Source organism: Somniosus microcephalus, chromosome 33, assembly GCF_052327205.1.
Source record: "Somniosus microcephalus isolate GS21.2 chromosome 33, FLI_Smic_1.0, whole genome shotgun sequence".
Classification (NCBI taxonomy): domain Eukaryota; kingdom Metazoa; phylum Chordata; class Chondrichthyes; order Squaliformes; family Somniosidae; genus Somniosus; species Somniosus microcephalus.
This window is the reverse complement of record NC_141019.1, coordinates 29837267-29854534: the sequence shown is the minus strand read 5'-3', so window position 1 is coordinate 29854534 and position 17268 is coordinate 29837267. Positions and strand designations below refer to the sequence as shown.

General features: G+C 45.7%; 1 protein-coding gene across 1 annotated transcript in view; it reads right to left on the bottom strand.

Annotated features, from left to right (window-relative positions):
* The window catches only part of esyt1a (extended synaptotagmin-like protein 1a), a 145228-nt gene that overhangs the window by 70967 nt on the left and 56993 nt on the right, over positions 1-17268 (bottom strand). The window contains exons 2-4 of the mRNA XM_085972867.1: positions 12879-12920; positions 8815-8949; positions 6495-6568 (exon numbers count right to left, since the gene is read on the bottom strand). Coding sequence (XP_085828993.1) covers positions 6495-6568; positions 8815-8949; positions 12879-12920 — 251 coding nt within the window. The remainder of the gene's footprint in view (positions 1-6494; positions 6569-8814; positions 8950-12878; positions 12921-17268) is intronic.

Here is a 17268-nt window from a genome sequence, read left to right as displayed (position 1 = left end):
AATATATGTTTATCTTCTTACTTGGCTTGTTTTAATAATTACAAGTTTTGTGTGTGACTGTGAACAAATGTGTCCTGATTGGTTGGATGAGTGGATGAGCGATTAGCTCCCTCTATTTGTAATATTTGCATATCGAATTGTGATTGGCCTGCAGGCATCTGTAAGACTGCTATAGTTTTTTTTAAGATCCAGGTTAGGGGTCCTGAGGGAAGTCATTTTGTTTTCTGCTGATGTTGTGATGATGCAGTAAGTAAATCAGACTTTATACCAAATAAACCAGTTACTTGTTGAACTTTGTTGTCCATCAATTTAAAATATACAAAATAATACACTATTGGTGATGTAGCGTCGTGTGTGTACAGGTCATGCTTCCATCACATGGAGCATCAGCAAAAATGTACTCACCCTGTTGCAATCGTGCTGATCGACCGCAGTTCGACACAGAGATGAATGCCCTTTATTTCTCTGCATAGAACAATGCCACGTTTACCGTCGGATGTGTGGAAGCATTTTACCCCAGGCATTAAAGATGGAAAGACTGTGTACATGTGCAAACACTGTAGAAAGCCATATGTAAAGAATGCCACAAAGATGCAGCAGCATTTATCCAAATGCAACAACTTCACTCAAAGCTCACAGCAGTCAGCCCAGAGTTCCTCTGCTTCCATTCAAGAAGATGATGGTTCTCATTCAGCATCAGGCTCCTGATCATCAGCAACTCCTGGCCCACTTGGAAGGTTCTTTGATACAATGGATAACCATAGCCAGAAGAATGCAGATGAGTGCCTTGCTCGAGCTGTATATGCAACAGGCTCACCCCTCATGCTCACAGCCAATGTGTACTGGAAGAGATTTTTCAATGTTATTCGCCCTGCATACTGTCCTCCCACCAGACATGCTTTGTCTACTGATTTGCTGGAGGCTGAGTATAACAGAGTCCAAGGAAAGCTCAAAGAAACGATAGCGAAGGACAACAGACACACAGGCACATACATTGCTGATGAGCTGAAAGCGGTCATCAACGATCTTGGATCACAAAAGGTCTTTGCAGTAGTCACTGACAATGCTGCGAATATGAAGGCTGCTTGGGCTCAAGTGGAGGAGGCCTACCCTCATATTACGTCTATTGGGTGCGCAGCTCATGGGCTTAACCTGCTCCTCAAGGACATCATGGGTTTGAGAACCATGGAAGCACTGTACAAGAGAGCCAAGCAAGTTGTTAAGTATGTCAGGGGAAAACAGGTAGTTGCAGCAACCTACAACTCCAAGCAAATGACAAAGAACAAGAACACCACACTGAAGCTGCCCAACAACACTAGATGGGGTGGTGTTGTCATAATGTACAACAGCCTTCTGGAGGGTAAGGAGTCGCTGCAAGAAATGGCAATATCCCAGTCTGGGGATATGGAAACCACCATCAAGAAAATACTGCTGGATGATGTGTGTTGGGAGAGAGTGGTTAGCAGCCTTAAACTACTCTCACCAGTAGCATCTGCAATTGCTCAGATTGAAGGAGATGACGCTGTCTTGTCAGATGTTCTCAGGCTTTTTACTGATTTAAAAGAACAAATCAGCATTGCCCTACCCACATCCCTGCTGCTCAAAGCAGAGGAGAAGGCAATTGTTCAATTCATAGACGCGTCAAGAATTTTGTGTCAAGCCGATTCATGCTGCAGCATACATGCTGGACCCAAAGCATGTCGGGAGACCAATACTTTCTGGAGAACAGATCAACAGCGCTTACAGTGTGATTTCTACCCTCTCACACTATCTCAATCTGGATGTGGGCAAAGTTCTGGGAAGTCTGGCAAAGTTCTCTACCAAGCAAAGTCTTTGGAATGGGGATGGGATATGGGAATCATGCAAGCATATCAGTGCACATACCTGGTGGAAGGGACTTTGTGCATCTGAGGCCCTGTCACCTATTGCATCGGTGATACTCCAAATCCCACCTTCATCAGCGGCCTCTGAACGAAACTGGTCACTTTTTGGGAATACGCATACAAAGGTGCGCAACAGGCTGACTAACAAGAGAGTGGAGAAACTGGTGGCTATCCGGGCGAACCTGCAACTTATTGAGCCAGATACAGAAGTGTCCACCACACAGCTAGACACTGACACAGAGGAGGAAATGGACACGTCAGAGCCAGAGTCAGAGAATCAGGAGGAGCAATGAGGAGTAGAAGACTCAGAAGACTCATGAGTAGAAGACTCAAAGGGACAAAATAAGGACAAATTACAGGCTAAATAAGCTGACGCTCTTTTTATTTTATTTTAGATGGGTCTTTTTTGTGGGGGTTCAAGAAAGTTCAAAATTATAACCTAAATAAAGTTTTGAAAGCCTGTTTTTATTTGTATGGAACAGTATGTCTATTTTGACGACAAAGATAATATAAGGGTCAGAGACAAAAACCATCAGTGTGCAAAAAAACTCTAAATTCCCGAAAATTCCCATGGAAAGTTTCCTCTTTTAAAAATTCCCAGAATTTTGCAACCCTACTCTTCACCCACGACTGTGTGGCTGTTCATGGTTCCAACACCATCATCAAGTTTGCGGATGATACCATGGTAGTAGGCCAGATCACCAACAACGATGAGTCAGCCTACAGGGAGGAGGTCCAGCATCTCGTGAAGTGGTGCGCCGATAACAACCTGGCCCTTAACATCAAGAAAACCAAAGAAATCATTGTGGACTTCAGGAAGTCTAAAGGCGGAAGTCACACCCCCATCCACATCCATGGGGCTGTGGTGGAAAGGGTGGACAGCTTTAAGTTCCTCAGAGTCCACATCACGGAAGACCTCTCCTGGTCCCTCAATACCTCCTCTCTGGTGAAGAAGGCCCAGCAGCACCTATATTTCCTAAGGAGGCTGAAGGGATGTAACCTGTCACCCCTGATCCTCTCTAACTTTTACCGCTGCACTATAGAGAGCATCCTGACAAACTGTATCACAGTATGGTATGGCAGCTGTAGCTACTATGACCGGAAAGCCCTGCAGCGGGTAGTCAAAACTGCCCAACGCATTACCGGCACCCGGCTACCGACCATAGAGCACATATACCAGAAACGCTGTCTACGGAGGTCACGGTCCATCATCAAAGACCCTACCCACCCCAGCCACAGTCTGTTTGCCCTCCTGCCATCTGGGAGACGCTACAGATACATTCGCACCCGAACGACCAGATTTAGGAACAGCTTCTTTCCCAGGGCTGTCATCCTACTGAACTCCACAAATAAACTCTAAAGCCTGCACATCTGCCAATGCACTTTATTATGGTTATGTTTATGTTAATGTATTACAAGCCAAATGTATGTTGAATGTTTAAATGTCTTAATCTAAATGTACACTCTCGGGAGCCGCAAGCCTACATTTTGTTGTACTGCACTTGTGCACTAACAATGACAATAAAAGTTGATTTTGATTTTTTTGATTTTTACTTGGGCCATGCCTGATACATGGCACTATTGAGTAGTCTTATCTTGCCAGATTCCTTAGAGTGCCGTTTTCTCCTGCATCTGTTCCCAGGGTCTGCAGATACTGCACACAGCGTTAGACTGGTTGCCACCTCCCACCAGGCATGGTGCACCGCCATCTGTGGGGAGGGTGCTCTGGAGTGCTAATTCGCCAGCCAAAGAGAATTGAATGCTTCGCCGCTCCGTCACTTACCCATCAACACGGTTTGGTGCCTTCACGTTAAGTTAGCTTTCCCTTGCTTTTGGCCTGCCACTTCTTTCCACCCTACACACGTTGGCAAGCCCGACAAATATTTAAATATTACTTTCAACTTTTTGAAAGGGTTGAAGATTTTTTGCCCACCCATGTGGCTTCGCATCAATCACACGCCCTGCGCCTAGGCCAACATGTACAGAACATACTAAAAAGAGCTGACCTCACGAAATCGAGTGAGGTCAGCTGTCTACATTACTCATGGTCGTGTATGCGATGTGGTCAGCCCCATATACATATAGCATCACAGCCATGGGTATCCTGTTGATGGTTATGGGTGACTACACATTCAGGCAGGCAGCAGTACCAAATATTCCCATGATGTCTCATGTCGTTGCTGGGGTAGATTCCTTGTGGGCCTAAGATATGGTAGCACAGGCCTGCTTTCACTATATAAAATAAAATTGTTTTCATGTGAAGCAAAGCCAACAGATATTGTGTAGCCTAAACATAGACACAGAATCTCCTTTGTTTGAGTCTATCCTGTCACCAACACCAGGGAACAATAACTTGACTGTGACCATTGATTACTACCAGTGCCTAGAGATTATCCTTGGGATTGAACATAAGAAATAGGAGCAGGAGCAGGCCATTTGGTCCCTCGAGCCTGCTCCGCCATTCAGTAAGATCATAGCTGATCATCTACCAAAAACTCCACTTTCCTGCACTATCCCCATATCCCTCGATTCCCCTAGTATCCAAAAATCTATCAACCTCTGTCTTGAATATACTCAATGACTGAGCCTCCACAGCCCTCTGGGGTAGAGAATTGCAAAGATTCACCACCCTCTGAGTGAAGAAATTTCTCCTCATCTCAGTCCGAAATGGCCGACCCCTTATCCTGAGACTGTGACCCCTGGTTCTAGACTCCCCAGCCAGGGGAAACATCCCCCCTGCATCTACCCTGTCAATCCCTGTAAGAATTTTCTATGTTTCAATGAGATCACACCTCATTCTTTTAAACGCCAGAGAATATAGGCCTAGTCTACTCAATCTGTCCTCATAGGACAATCCCCCCATCCCAGGAACCAGTCTGGTGAACCTTCGTTGCACTCCCTCTATGGCAAGTATATCCTTCCTTAGGTAAGGAGACCAAAACTGTACACAGTACCCCAGGTGTGGTCTCACCAGGACCCTATATAATTGCAGTAAGATGTCTTTACTCTTACACTGAAATCCTCTTGTAATAAAGGCCAACATACCATTTGCTTTCCTATTTGCTTGCTGTACCTCCAAGTTAACTTTCAGTGATTCGTGTACAAGGACACCCAGGTCCCTCTGAACACCAACATTTCCCAATCTCTCACCAATTAAAAAATACTCTGCTTTTCTATTTTTCCTACCAAAGTGGATAACTTCACATTTCACCACATTATATTCCATTTCTTTCCCACTCACTTAGCCTGTCTATATCCCCTTGAAGCCTCTTTGCATCCTCCTCACAACTTACATTCCCACCCAGCTTTGTATCATCAGCAAACTTGGATATATTACATGACCCTGCGCACGTTGGCAACTAGTCCAATAAAAACTTCTCCGAAGTGCACATGATCAATCGCAATACATGGCAAGGCTCTTGTTTCCTGTTGTTCCCGATAGAAAATTGTACCATGAGGTAAACTGTTGTCCATTTCTCACCAATTCATCCTGGCCTCTCTCTCTCTCTCTCTCCACCGCCACCGCCCCCCCACACCCACCCACCCCTGTGACCGTGCTAATTTGCTTTATGGTGATCCGCCTCCTTTAAAAAAAAAAAATCTGGACAACCACATAGCAAGTTCATAACACACTTACCAGTACAAAACAGCAAGAAGTTAGAAGTAGTACAGAGTAATTGTTGCGTTAACAAGGTCTTGGCACCTCTTGCGTCCATCATCCACTTTCCTTCACCATTTGCTATTCAGTTCATTGCCATTCTGCTCACAAGCATGCAGCCGCCTCACCAGTCAGGACTATTTCACTTACATTTAGTGGTAAGATTCAGTCAATGGAGATGCAGCTATTAGGTTATATCATTGTTAAACATTATGCAACTATTAATCAAGCAGGATCCCTCGGCGGCACTGGTCATAAAGTAATTTGAGAATCAATGTAGTAATGACTTTGGGAAATGAAAGTAACCAAAATTAATGCAGGTCACATACCAGAGGCTCACAGATAAATTCAAATCTCTAAGTATTCACAGATGGGCAGTTTCCTGCATATGGAGTTAGATATATTATAAATTATGGTGTTGCATATATTTGCCTACATGCTTCTAGATTTAAAAACTGTCAACACTACAGTATCAGTGAAGTGATGCCATGTACCCTTTCATTTACTGCCCACTGCACCCAGTGTGCTCACTGCACAGCTGAGGGGCTGCTTGTTGGCGAGTGGGAGTACAGAGGGGCAGAACATGGGTTAGGCCCGCACTTCCCACACAGTGAACCCCTGGTCCAAGAACATAGGCTGTGAGAGAGAAGGTTGGATAGGTGAGTCTCCCCTGAATGCCCCTTTCCCTCCCCCAGCAGCATTGGCAGAGGCCTGGGAGTAGCTTTTAAAAATGGGGTAATATTTCACCGATGCACCCCAGTTTTTCAGAAAGCAGTTGTGAAGGAATAGAAAAACAAAGGACCAACATCAGAGGGACTGGGCGGTGCACTGGATATCAAGCAGGAACAGGCAAATAAATTATAAATATGACAGCCATCATGTGCTTCTACATGCAAGGAGCTCTGCCCTTGGAGCTTAAGCAGGAAAGCGGAATTGAACAGTGAGTCAGTTACCTGATATGCAGGTCAAGTGTGACCTGCCGTTTGTCTGTACCTGTATGCACCTGAACTCCATGAACCTTCAGAGGCTGAAAGACATTTCAGAGGCATGATCAAATCCCCAGTCAGCTACATACACCTGAACAACTATCGTTTCCTTGATATATTTGGAACCTATTTCAACTCGTTGGGTCTGCAGTAAACAGGCTTCCGCTGCTTACAGTAAAAGCTCCCTTGATGGCTCCTCAAATTTAGCAAGCGAACAGCTGAAGGCCCCAGATTCATTTCGTGGTCGGTGCCGAGTTAGCGGTCTCCACCGGGACAGGAGTCAGAGTGTTAACAATTGACCTCAACGCGCTGCGATGGAGGGGTATATGGGCCAGGGTTCATACTATCCAGTGACTCCTGCGGGAAAGTGGACGTGATAAACATCGGGTGAAGACCGAGTCATGCTCAGCAGTCATGGTCCCTGTGGTCAAAAAAAAATGGCGACATTCACCACCTAGATTCGCACCCGAGTAATGGCCGCCATGATAAAGGTACTGGAGAGTGACCAGTGCCCATGATCCACCATGATAATGTACTGGAGAGTGACCAGTGCCAATGACCCACCATGATAATGTACTGGAGGGTGGCCAGTGCCCATGACCCACCATGATAATGTACTGGAGGGTGACCAGTGTCCATGATAATGTACTGGAGGGTGACCAGTGCCCATGACCCACCATGATAATGTGCTGGAGGGTGACCAGTGCCCATGATAATGTACTGGAGGGTGACCAGTGCCCATGACACACCATGATAATGTACTGGAGGGTGATCAGTGCCCATGGTCCACCATGATAATGTACTGGAGGGTGGCCGGTGCCCATGACCCACCATGATAATGTACTGGAGGGTGACCAGTGTCCATGATAATGTACTGGAGGGTGACCGGTGCCCATGACCCACCATGATAATGTACTGGAGGGTGACCAGTGCCCATGACCCACCATGATAATGTACTGGAGGGTGACCAGTGCCCATGATAATGTACTGGAGGGTGACCGGTGCCCATGACACACCATGATAATGTACTGGAGGGTGACCAGTGCCCATGGTCCACCATGATAATGTACTGGAGAGTGACCAGTGCCCATGACCCACCATGATAATGTACTGGAGAGTGACCAGTGCCCATGACCCACCATGATAATGTACTGGAGGGTGACCAGTGCCCATGACACACCATGATAATGTACTGGAGAGTGACCAGTGCCCATGGTCCACCATGATAATGTACTGGAGAGTGACCAGTGCCCATGACCCACCATGATAATGTACTGGAGAGTGACCAGTGCCCATGACCCACAATGATAATGTACTGGAGGGTGACCAGTGCCCATGGTCCACCATGATAATGTACTGGAGAGTGACCAGTGCCCATGACCCACCATGATAATGTACTGGAGAGTGACCAGTGCCCATGACCCACAATGATAATGTACTGGAGGGTGACCAGTGCCCATGGTCCACCATGATAATGTACTGGAGGGTGACCAGTGCCAATGATAAGGTACTGGAGGGTGGCCAGTGCCCATGATGAGGTACTGGAGGGTGACCAGTGCCCATGATCCACCATGATAATGTACTGGAGGGTGACCAGGGCCAATGGCCCACCATGGTGAGCCCTCTGCTGTGTAAATGGTTCCCTGGGACATATCCCAGTATGATATTTCTTTCCGATGGAAATGAGTCACTCATTTGGTTTGTGCGTTTATTTGGCACATCCGTCATTGACCGAATCATCCTGATGGGTATCTGGAAATCTACACATACATTAATAATGGAGGCTGCATTCTGCTGAAACCTCAGCAGATTTTTATTTTCGTCAATAATGGGAGGAAGCTGCAGAGGCACACTTCCTGCGTGTGGTTTTATCAGACTGGGTACGTTTTAAAGCCACCAGTACTTCACCTCAGTGTGTTAGACAGCTCAAAATGTTCTCTCCACGCACAACCCAAGTTTGGAAGGACAAACGTGTGGTTGTCAAATGAGGACAGGCTTGGACTCAGGTGTGATGCACTCTACAGTCAAACAGCCTGCCGACACTCACGGTCAAGGCTCAGACGAGAAGAACTGCCACTTAAGCAAGGTACACGAGGGTGCGCATGGAACTGTTGTGCAGAGTCAGTCAGCACCTTCAGAAGGGGAGAAAATTAGGGGGAGATGCAGCAAAAAGGTTGACACCTATTTGCTCTTTAAATGTACACTGAAGAAATTCACGGACACAAGCTACGTAGGAATTAACGCTCGTTAGAGGAACACTATTTAAATTGCAGAGATATTAAATTACCTTCACTCCAAAGCCGACTTTTGTGAAGGCAAATGTTTGCAGGTGGTTGTTTGAACTCCGAATAATGGGAGCGATGGTGTTCACCAACAGCTTCTCCAGATACTGGCCAACAAACGGCCATGCTTGCTGCAGAACCTACCGATAAAAGTCTCTGTTAGATTGCAACATTTGTGAATTTACTCTTGGATCTAATAATCGCACTTAGCCCCAGGCAACATGATTTTTTTGCAAGTTATTGTTTGCCTTCTTCTTTAAACCTATCCCATGCATCTTCCCTAGCTGACAGGACAGTCAAACAATTTTCTTTTAGGACTCCAGGTTGCTTAGTAACTGGTTGCTAGGCAACATGTGTGAGAGCAGTCCAGTGAAAACTCGCCCTCCAAATTTACTTCTCTCCCCGAAGGGGAAGCAAACATCTGGTCAGCCCCTTCCCAGGCCGAGATTGGTCACTCGTGTGTGAGCAATCTCAGGTACAGACATGAACCTCTGCCACCACACCCTAGACAACATGCTTCTCCCACCTGTGGAAGAGTAATCAGTTTGTATCAATGAGCCCCAGAGCCTTGAAAACTCCCCAGAGCTTCCTCGTGCTGCTGAAACATTGAAGACTTCACTCCTTATTTTGCTGGTCAAAAAAAACCTGAGCAACTTAACCAGGGCTAACCGGAGTTGTGTATCCAGGGACAAAAGCCCTGATTTTAACCTCACCTGCCTGGTGGGGAGAGTGGGTTTGGGTCGGATGCCCATTTTATACCCCGCCTGATTTTACACTCCATTGACAGGTTAAAATCAGAGCTTTAAGACTCAGGCATCCCCTTGACAGCTGTATTTGTGCCAGCAAGCACGGTTTTGAATGCGATCAATGGCTCGACACTTAATGTAGTTGTGTGAGAGATAAGTCCTTTGCTTTAATGTACCTTCAAGTGATGTTGAATGATACATCTGAGGTGGACGTTCTGAAGCCGACAGCGATTAAACAGGTCAGAGACTCCATGGTACCAGACAGCTATGTAACAAAGGTCAGTCTTGTATTGCCTGTTAGCACAGGCAGAGCGCCTTTGTATTTGGTGTTCCGTGGAGAATAGTAAAGTTTGTAATTACTGTAGCGTCCAACTGTTCATTTACCCGTTTACTGTTCAATAATCTGCTATTTTATAGCCTGAGCCACAGTCTGATAGACTTCATTCTTCAGCGTACTGAAGTGAAGGAAGTAACGCAAGCTCACATGGACAGTTACCCAGAATACAGTAACAAGGCTACGCTGTTCAACCCCTGTTCTCACCTACATATTGGGTGGGTAAAGGCACACTCCAGTTAGTAAGGAGTAAGAGCATACAGGAATGGGTTGTAGCACTGAGCCCGAAGAAAATATCGAGCGGAAAAATGCAAGACAAACCAAGAGCTACCTTTTCACTCCAGTGGAAGTGGTTGTCAACTGTACACAGAGTAGCCGTGACACAGGATCTTTACAGGCATTCACTGCCTGGAAAAGCCCCGGCCTCCCAAGTGGAAGAGAGTGCTTGGAGCCATGTGTTCAACACACAAATAAATCCCTCTGTACAAAGAAAGCATTTGTCCTGCACCACACCCAAACCAAGGTCAGACTGTGAACTGGAGTATTTGCTTATCCTAATTACTTAACAAGAGAAAAATATAAACAGAACAATCTCCTAATTCTCAAGTTGGCTTGAAGACTTGTTCCTTTTCATTACTCTATTGATCCGTTTAAAAACCGCTAACTCTTTTAGTAGGCTGTCATACTTTGCCCTGATCACTTATTCAAAGGACATGTCACGTGTGTGGATTCAATTAAGGGAACATTTTATTTAAAAAACTAAACAAATAAAAGTAAATACATTTAATAAAAACTGAAAATTTTAAATCGGATTAAATTGCACGTCTTTTCCCAGCTGAATTCATCACATTGGCGCACAGTAGCGAAGTTATGCTGAACCTTTATAAAGCGCTGGTTAGGCCACAACTGGAGTATTGCGTCCAGTTCTGGTCACCACACTTTAGGAAGGATGTGAAGGCCCTTGAGAGGGTGCAGAGGAGATTCACCAGAATGGTTCCGGGGATGGGGGCATCTTAGCTACAAGGACAGGTTGGAGAAGCTGGATTTGTTTTCATTAGAGCAAAGGAGGTTGAGGGGTGATTTGATAGAGGTGTACAAGATTATGACGGGTTTGGATAGGCTAGACGGGGAAAGGCTGTTCCCACTAGTTGATGGTACAAGGACTAGGGGACACAGATTTATGGTTTTGGGCAAGAGATACAGGGGGGACGTGAGGAAAAACTTTTTTACACAGCGAGTGGTGAGGACCTGGAACTCGCTGCTGACGGAAGTGGTGGAAGCGGAGACACTCAATATTTTCAAGGGGAGACTGGATAGGCACATGAGGGAAATAAACTTGCAGGGTTACGGGGATAGAGCAGGGGAATGGGACTGACTGGATTGCTCTAGAGAGCCGGCACGGACTCGAAGGGGAAGTCATGTTTGACAAATTTGCTGGAGTTCTTTGAGGAAGTAACATATAGGGTGGATAAAGGGGAACCAGTGGACGTAGTGTATTTAGACTTCCAAAAGGCATTTGACAAGGTGCCACACAAAAGATTATTGCTTAAGATAAAAAATCACGGGATTGGGGGTAATATTCTGGCATGGATAGAGGATTGGCTATCTAACAGAAGGCAGAGAGTTGGGATAAATGGTTCATTCTCAGACTGGCAATCAGTAACTAGTGGTGTTCCGCAGGGGTCAGTGCTGGGTCCCCAACTCTTTACAATCTATATTAACGATTTGGAGGAGGGGACCGAGTGTAACATATCAAAGTTTGCAGATGATACTAAGATGGGAGGGAAAGTAGTGAGTGAGGAGGACATAAAAAACCTGCAAGGGGACATAGACAGGCTAAGTAAGTGGGCAGAGATTTGGCAGATGGAATACAATACTGGAAAGTGTGAGGTTATGCACTTTGGCAGGAAAAATCGTAGAGCAAGTTATTATCTTAATGGCAAGAAACTGGAAAGTACTGAAGTACAAAGGGATCTGGGGGTCCTGGTGCACGAAACTCAAAAGGTTAGTATGCAGGTGCAGCAAGTGATTAAGAAGGCCAATGGAATGTTGGCTTTCATTGCTAGGGGGATAGAATATAAAAATAGGGAGGTATTGCTTCAGTTGTACAAGGTATTGGTGAGACCGCACCTGGAATACTGCGTACAGTTTTGGTGTCCATACTTAAGAAAGGACATACTTGCTCTCGAGTCAGTACAAAGAAGGTTCACTCGGTTAATCCCGGGGATGAGGAGAGGTTGAGTAGATTGGGACTCTACTCATTGGAGTTCAGAAGAATGAGAGGCGATCTTATTGAAACATATAAGGTTGTGAAGGGGTTGGATCGGGTGGACGCGGGGAAGATGTTCCCGATGATGGGTGAAACTAGAACTAGGGGGCATAGTCTTAGAATAAGGGGCTGCTCTTTCAAAACAGAGATGAGGAGGAACTACTTCACTCAGAGGGTGGTAGGTCCATGGAATATGCTGCCCCAAAAAGCTGTAGAAGCTACATCATTACATAAATTTAAAACAGAAATAGACAGTTTCCTAGAAGTAAAGGGAATTAAGGGTTACGGGGAGCGGGCAGGAATTTGGACATGAGTCTAGGTTCGGATCGGTCATGGCCCTGTGGGTAGCGGAGTGGGCCCAGGGGCCGTGTAGCCTGATCCTGCTCCTATTTCGTGTGTCTAATTCTGTTAGATTCAGGAGATGGTTCTGTGATAGTAGATTGGCAGTTAGGATCAGATCAGCCATGATCTTATTGAATGGCGGAGCAGGCTCGAGGGGCCGATTGGCTTACTCCTGCTCCTATTTCTTATGTTCTTATGATGGGCCGAATGGCCTCCTTCTGTGCTGTTATGACTCTATGACATCAGCTGTAGATGGGAGTTGTAGTCAGTGACGTGATCTGGTTTCACCTTGTACAGCATCCCTGCAGGAACAACCCTCCATTGCACAGGCAGAAGCTCCTCACACTCAAAGAAAGTCATTAAAGAAACAGTTCCTACCTTGTTTAACCAGTCCGCACGCTCGAGATCCTGAAAGTGGATCTGTGAAGAGAGAACGCATCGTCAGTTTGTCAGTCTTTTAATAAACTGATCGATAAATCGATCCAGGGATGTCTGCAGCGTGACCACCTTTAACAAGCAGCTCTCCCCAGAGTACGTTGGTGTTAAAACAATATGTATCGCGTGACTAACCATCACAAACACCAGAGGTGCGATTTCCTCGTTTGGCGGGAAAGGAGTGGAGGAGCAGTTAAAATGGGGCAGCTCCATTTCCCGCCGGATTCCCCACTTTAACAGTGTTGGGGTTTTTTTGATGGATGAGGCTTCTCAGGACCCCACGTGAAAAGTCTCAGCCTCTGCTCAGAATAAACACAATGCAATTTGGAAAGAATTGACAATACCTAGGCTGACTTGTGCCTTATAGTTGTTCTAAAAAAAAACTTTCCACAGGATTCTGGCAAAATTCAGTGGAAAGTTCCAGAATTGGCACAGGACACAATTATGGCATCCTTCCCAGGGTGCACTGCACAAATCAAAAGCATTTCCTCTTCTCCTCCCCCAGTGAAAAAAATGCAAGTGTCCGAAACTGGAATCCTCTACAACACAAGAGTACATTGTTCACAACACTTGGCAGAGGATTCTGGGGAATTTCTTTATCTATTATCTTAAAATGTTCCCAATCCACTGCTCTCCCCCCTCAGTTAAGGCCTAAAACATTTAAGATAAAACCAAGCTGACTGTTCGAGTCAGAAAGTTGTGGGGAGAGGCTGATTAATTAAAGAGGCACTTCCACCTCAGCAGTGTTTTAAACAATGGTAGTGCCTGTGTTTGAGAGGGGGGGGGCGGGGGCTCCTTCAACAGCTGCAGACTCCAGTTATTTGCTCACACTATTAATCACTAAACTACCAGCAGCATGTAGCGAGGCCATGGGAGGGATGCCACCTGTTTGGTTTTGCCTGCTTTTTGTGTGGAGTTGTCAGGAAGTTTTCAAACTGAAAACCAGAAACCCAAAAAGTTAGATTTTTGTTTTTACAAACAGAATTTAAAAAATGTCTCCACATCCTTCTGTATCCTATGGTCTGGAGATGTTAGTTAGTGAAGTTTTTGATCAAATTAACTCATTAGCAAGAGATACCTCAGAATTCAAGCCGTTCTCCCACGTCCTGCCCATACTCTGCACACTGAACAGTTTCGGAGTTGGACAAAAGCTTTCAGAGTTGAGACAGCAGGAAGCAGTGTGTTTATCCCATCACGTCGCCAATCCTTCTCTTGTTTGCATCCTCCCTTTGATCCTCTGCCTATTCTCATAACCAACCTTCACATTGATACTGTATGGCTCTTAGAACCAGCAATTAAGGAAGTCTAAAAACGAATCCATCAAGCAGCGGGTAATTCTGAAGCTCTCTCTTTCTCTCCCCCAAAAGGCTGTGAATTGCTGGGGGTCAATTGAAATTTTCAATACTGAGGTTGATAGATTTTTTTCACTGGGTAAGGGTATTAAGGGATATGGATCCAAGGCAGGTAAATGGAGTTAAGATACAGATCAGCCATGATCTAATTGAATGGTAGAACAGGCTCGAGGGGCTGAATGGCCTCCTCCTGTTCCTAAGCAGCTTTCCATTCGGATTGGCTCAAGTTCGAGTGTGCTATCCAGAACATTTCTGGATCTGACATCAAGAGGTTGTGACTTTTACACCACTGCGATGTATATGCTGACTCCTGTCAGCATTGATAGCTCACGGGAAAATGAGTACAGCTTCCGATGAGGTACTCTGTCTATTTGAGGAAATGTAGCCGTTTGGTGTGAGTCACCACTGCTGCCCGGTACTGTTGACATGAGAGCGTGCAAGCACAGTCATGAATAAAAACCTCTGAGCAAAAAAAACACATGGCACTGTGGCAGTAATATCAGTTTCAGAATGAAACAGGAAACCACATTGTCCATTTGTTCAATGGTTTGTTATTAAGGTTTTAAGATCTCAGAGGGTATCTGTAAGTAGCTGTGTGCCTCTGAGATGGAGTGGGATGCTGCTATTTCAGTGTTATGCATGACAGACGTGGATCTATGCCCATAATTCCCCAGCACACTGAGTTCCCAGTCTCAACCCTTCCACTGACATGGGGTGCAGGCCAGATGCTCAAAGGGAAATGGATGATGAACAAGTCATCCTCGTCCACTCCCTGCTCTCCGGTCACCTCTGAATAGCAAAATCACACAGTGGAAATGGCAGAGGTTGAGGGATCTCCAGCCCCTCTACCTGGAGGTGCTACACCAACAGGGGAAGAACAAAAAATACTAAATAGCTTACTCCACCCAAATCAGAGGGTGTGCTTTTCCATTGTAAAAGCAATGAAATCAAATCCAGTAACACTTCAGTTCATGTCATGTGGTGACAGTAACACGTCAGTTCACGTCACATGATTCAGTTGTGACGGCTCTTGCAACCACCAACCAAATGTTGTGTCTCCTTGTGTTCTTATTGCTATATATAATACACTTTTAACTCATTTTAGTTTACAGCTTTTACTCAGTGCTTTCATGATGTTGCTGCCGCATGGTGCGGAGTGACACAAGATGTCCGACCTTGCACTGTGCACTGCCTGACACAGTGTGCCACATAGCAGTATAAATGCACTAACCAAAGTAGTTCCATATAACAATGTAACAAGAAGTTCCATTTAACGATGTGATAACATAACGATGTAACACCAAAGACCCTGAAATTGAATAAACATCTCGTCTCTCCTTCCCCCACACCCACCCCACTTGCCAACATTCAAGGTCACTCACGTGTTCTGCAGTTTGCTGGGGGGGGTTTGCACGTGACTCAACCGGACGATTTTAACAGGCAGAAAGCTACAATCACATTTTCCACATGAATCGTGACCGTTCGAAGACGCTCCCGCAAATCGCAGTGCGCACAAGTGTTGGCAATGCTGCAAGCTGTACTGGTACACACGTCAAATAACACAGCCTGCAGTGTTTCCAGGACATAGGACATCTCAGGGTCAAGGTGACTGATAAAAATTGCTTGCTTTTCCCTCGAGCCCCTCAATGTTGCAGTGTTAGAACAGAGTGTACCCACTATATTAACCCGATACACAACAGATTCCAGCCTACCCTGCTCTGAATAAAAGATGCTGACCTCACTCAAGAACACATCGTTTACTATTTAATTAAAGAAATATCTTTTTATCCAACATCAGTTTGGTTCAATGATTTAAATTGTTGATGGCTGCATCAGTGTAAATAGCAGGGGATCTCTGTAATCTGATTGAGCTAATTATGTGCCTGTTGCCATCTTCTTAGGCAGTCCCTCGGAACCGAGGAAGACTTGCTTCCACATTAAAAATGAGTTTTCAGGTGACTGATGAGCCCAATGCAGGACCTACAGTCTCTGTCACAGGTGGGGCAGACGGTGGTTGAAGGGGCGGGTGGGTGGGGTGCTTGGGTTGACGTGCGCTCCTTGCGCTGCCTGCGCTTGGCTTCCGCTTGCTCCCAGCAAAGAGACTCGAGGTGTTCGGCGCCTTCCCGGATGCTTCTCCTCCACTTTGTGCGGTCTTGGGCCAGGGATTCCCAGGTGTCGGTGGGGATGTTGCATTTTTCCAAGGAGGCTTTGAGGGTGTCCTTGAAGAGTTTCCTCTGACACCTGGGGCTCTCTTACCGTGTCAGAGCTCAGAGTAGCGCGCTTGTTTCGGGAGTCTCATATCGGGCATGCGGACGATATGACCCGCCCATCGGAGCTGATCGAGCGTGGTCAAAGCTTCGATGCTGGGGATGTTAGCCTGAGCAAGAACACTGACGTTGGTGCGCCTATCCTGCCAATGCATTTGCAGGATCTGTTGTGTATGTCTGGTGACACTTCAGATGACAGACCCATTTGTCTGGAAACTTGGTAATGGTCTTTGTAGACACAAATGTCTTTTCCTATTGACAATCACACAAGAATGGCCACATGGAGACCCAGTGCTACCTATGCAATTGTCTCCCAGCAGGAGTCTGTGTCGTAGGAGCAGAGGAGAGAACATTGAGACAACACCAAAGAAAATATTGCCCTTCAACATTAGATCTGTGCGAATATCCAAGTGTCCAATGTTTATCTGACATTTAATTGAACACAACAGAAAGGAGAGAGGTGCCCAGGAATGTGCAGTACTTATGTTATGCCATTAGAGATGATAAACACATTCAGTCAATATTATATTGTGTATCTTATTTACAAGCATCCTAAAGACATCTAGGGCAGATCCTCATTATGGCACCAATCTTTTCTCCGCTTTGACTTCTTTAATCTAATATTAGACTCTTGCAGAGCAGGTGTTTCAGTGGACTCCTAGGGCTAGGTGGTGGATTAGGCCAGTTTTCGGACCCGAATTAGGCGGCGTGTTT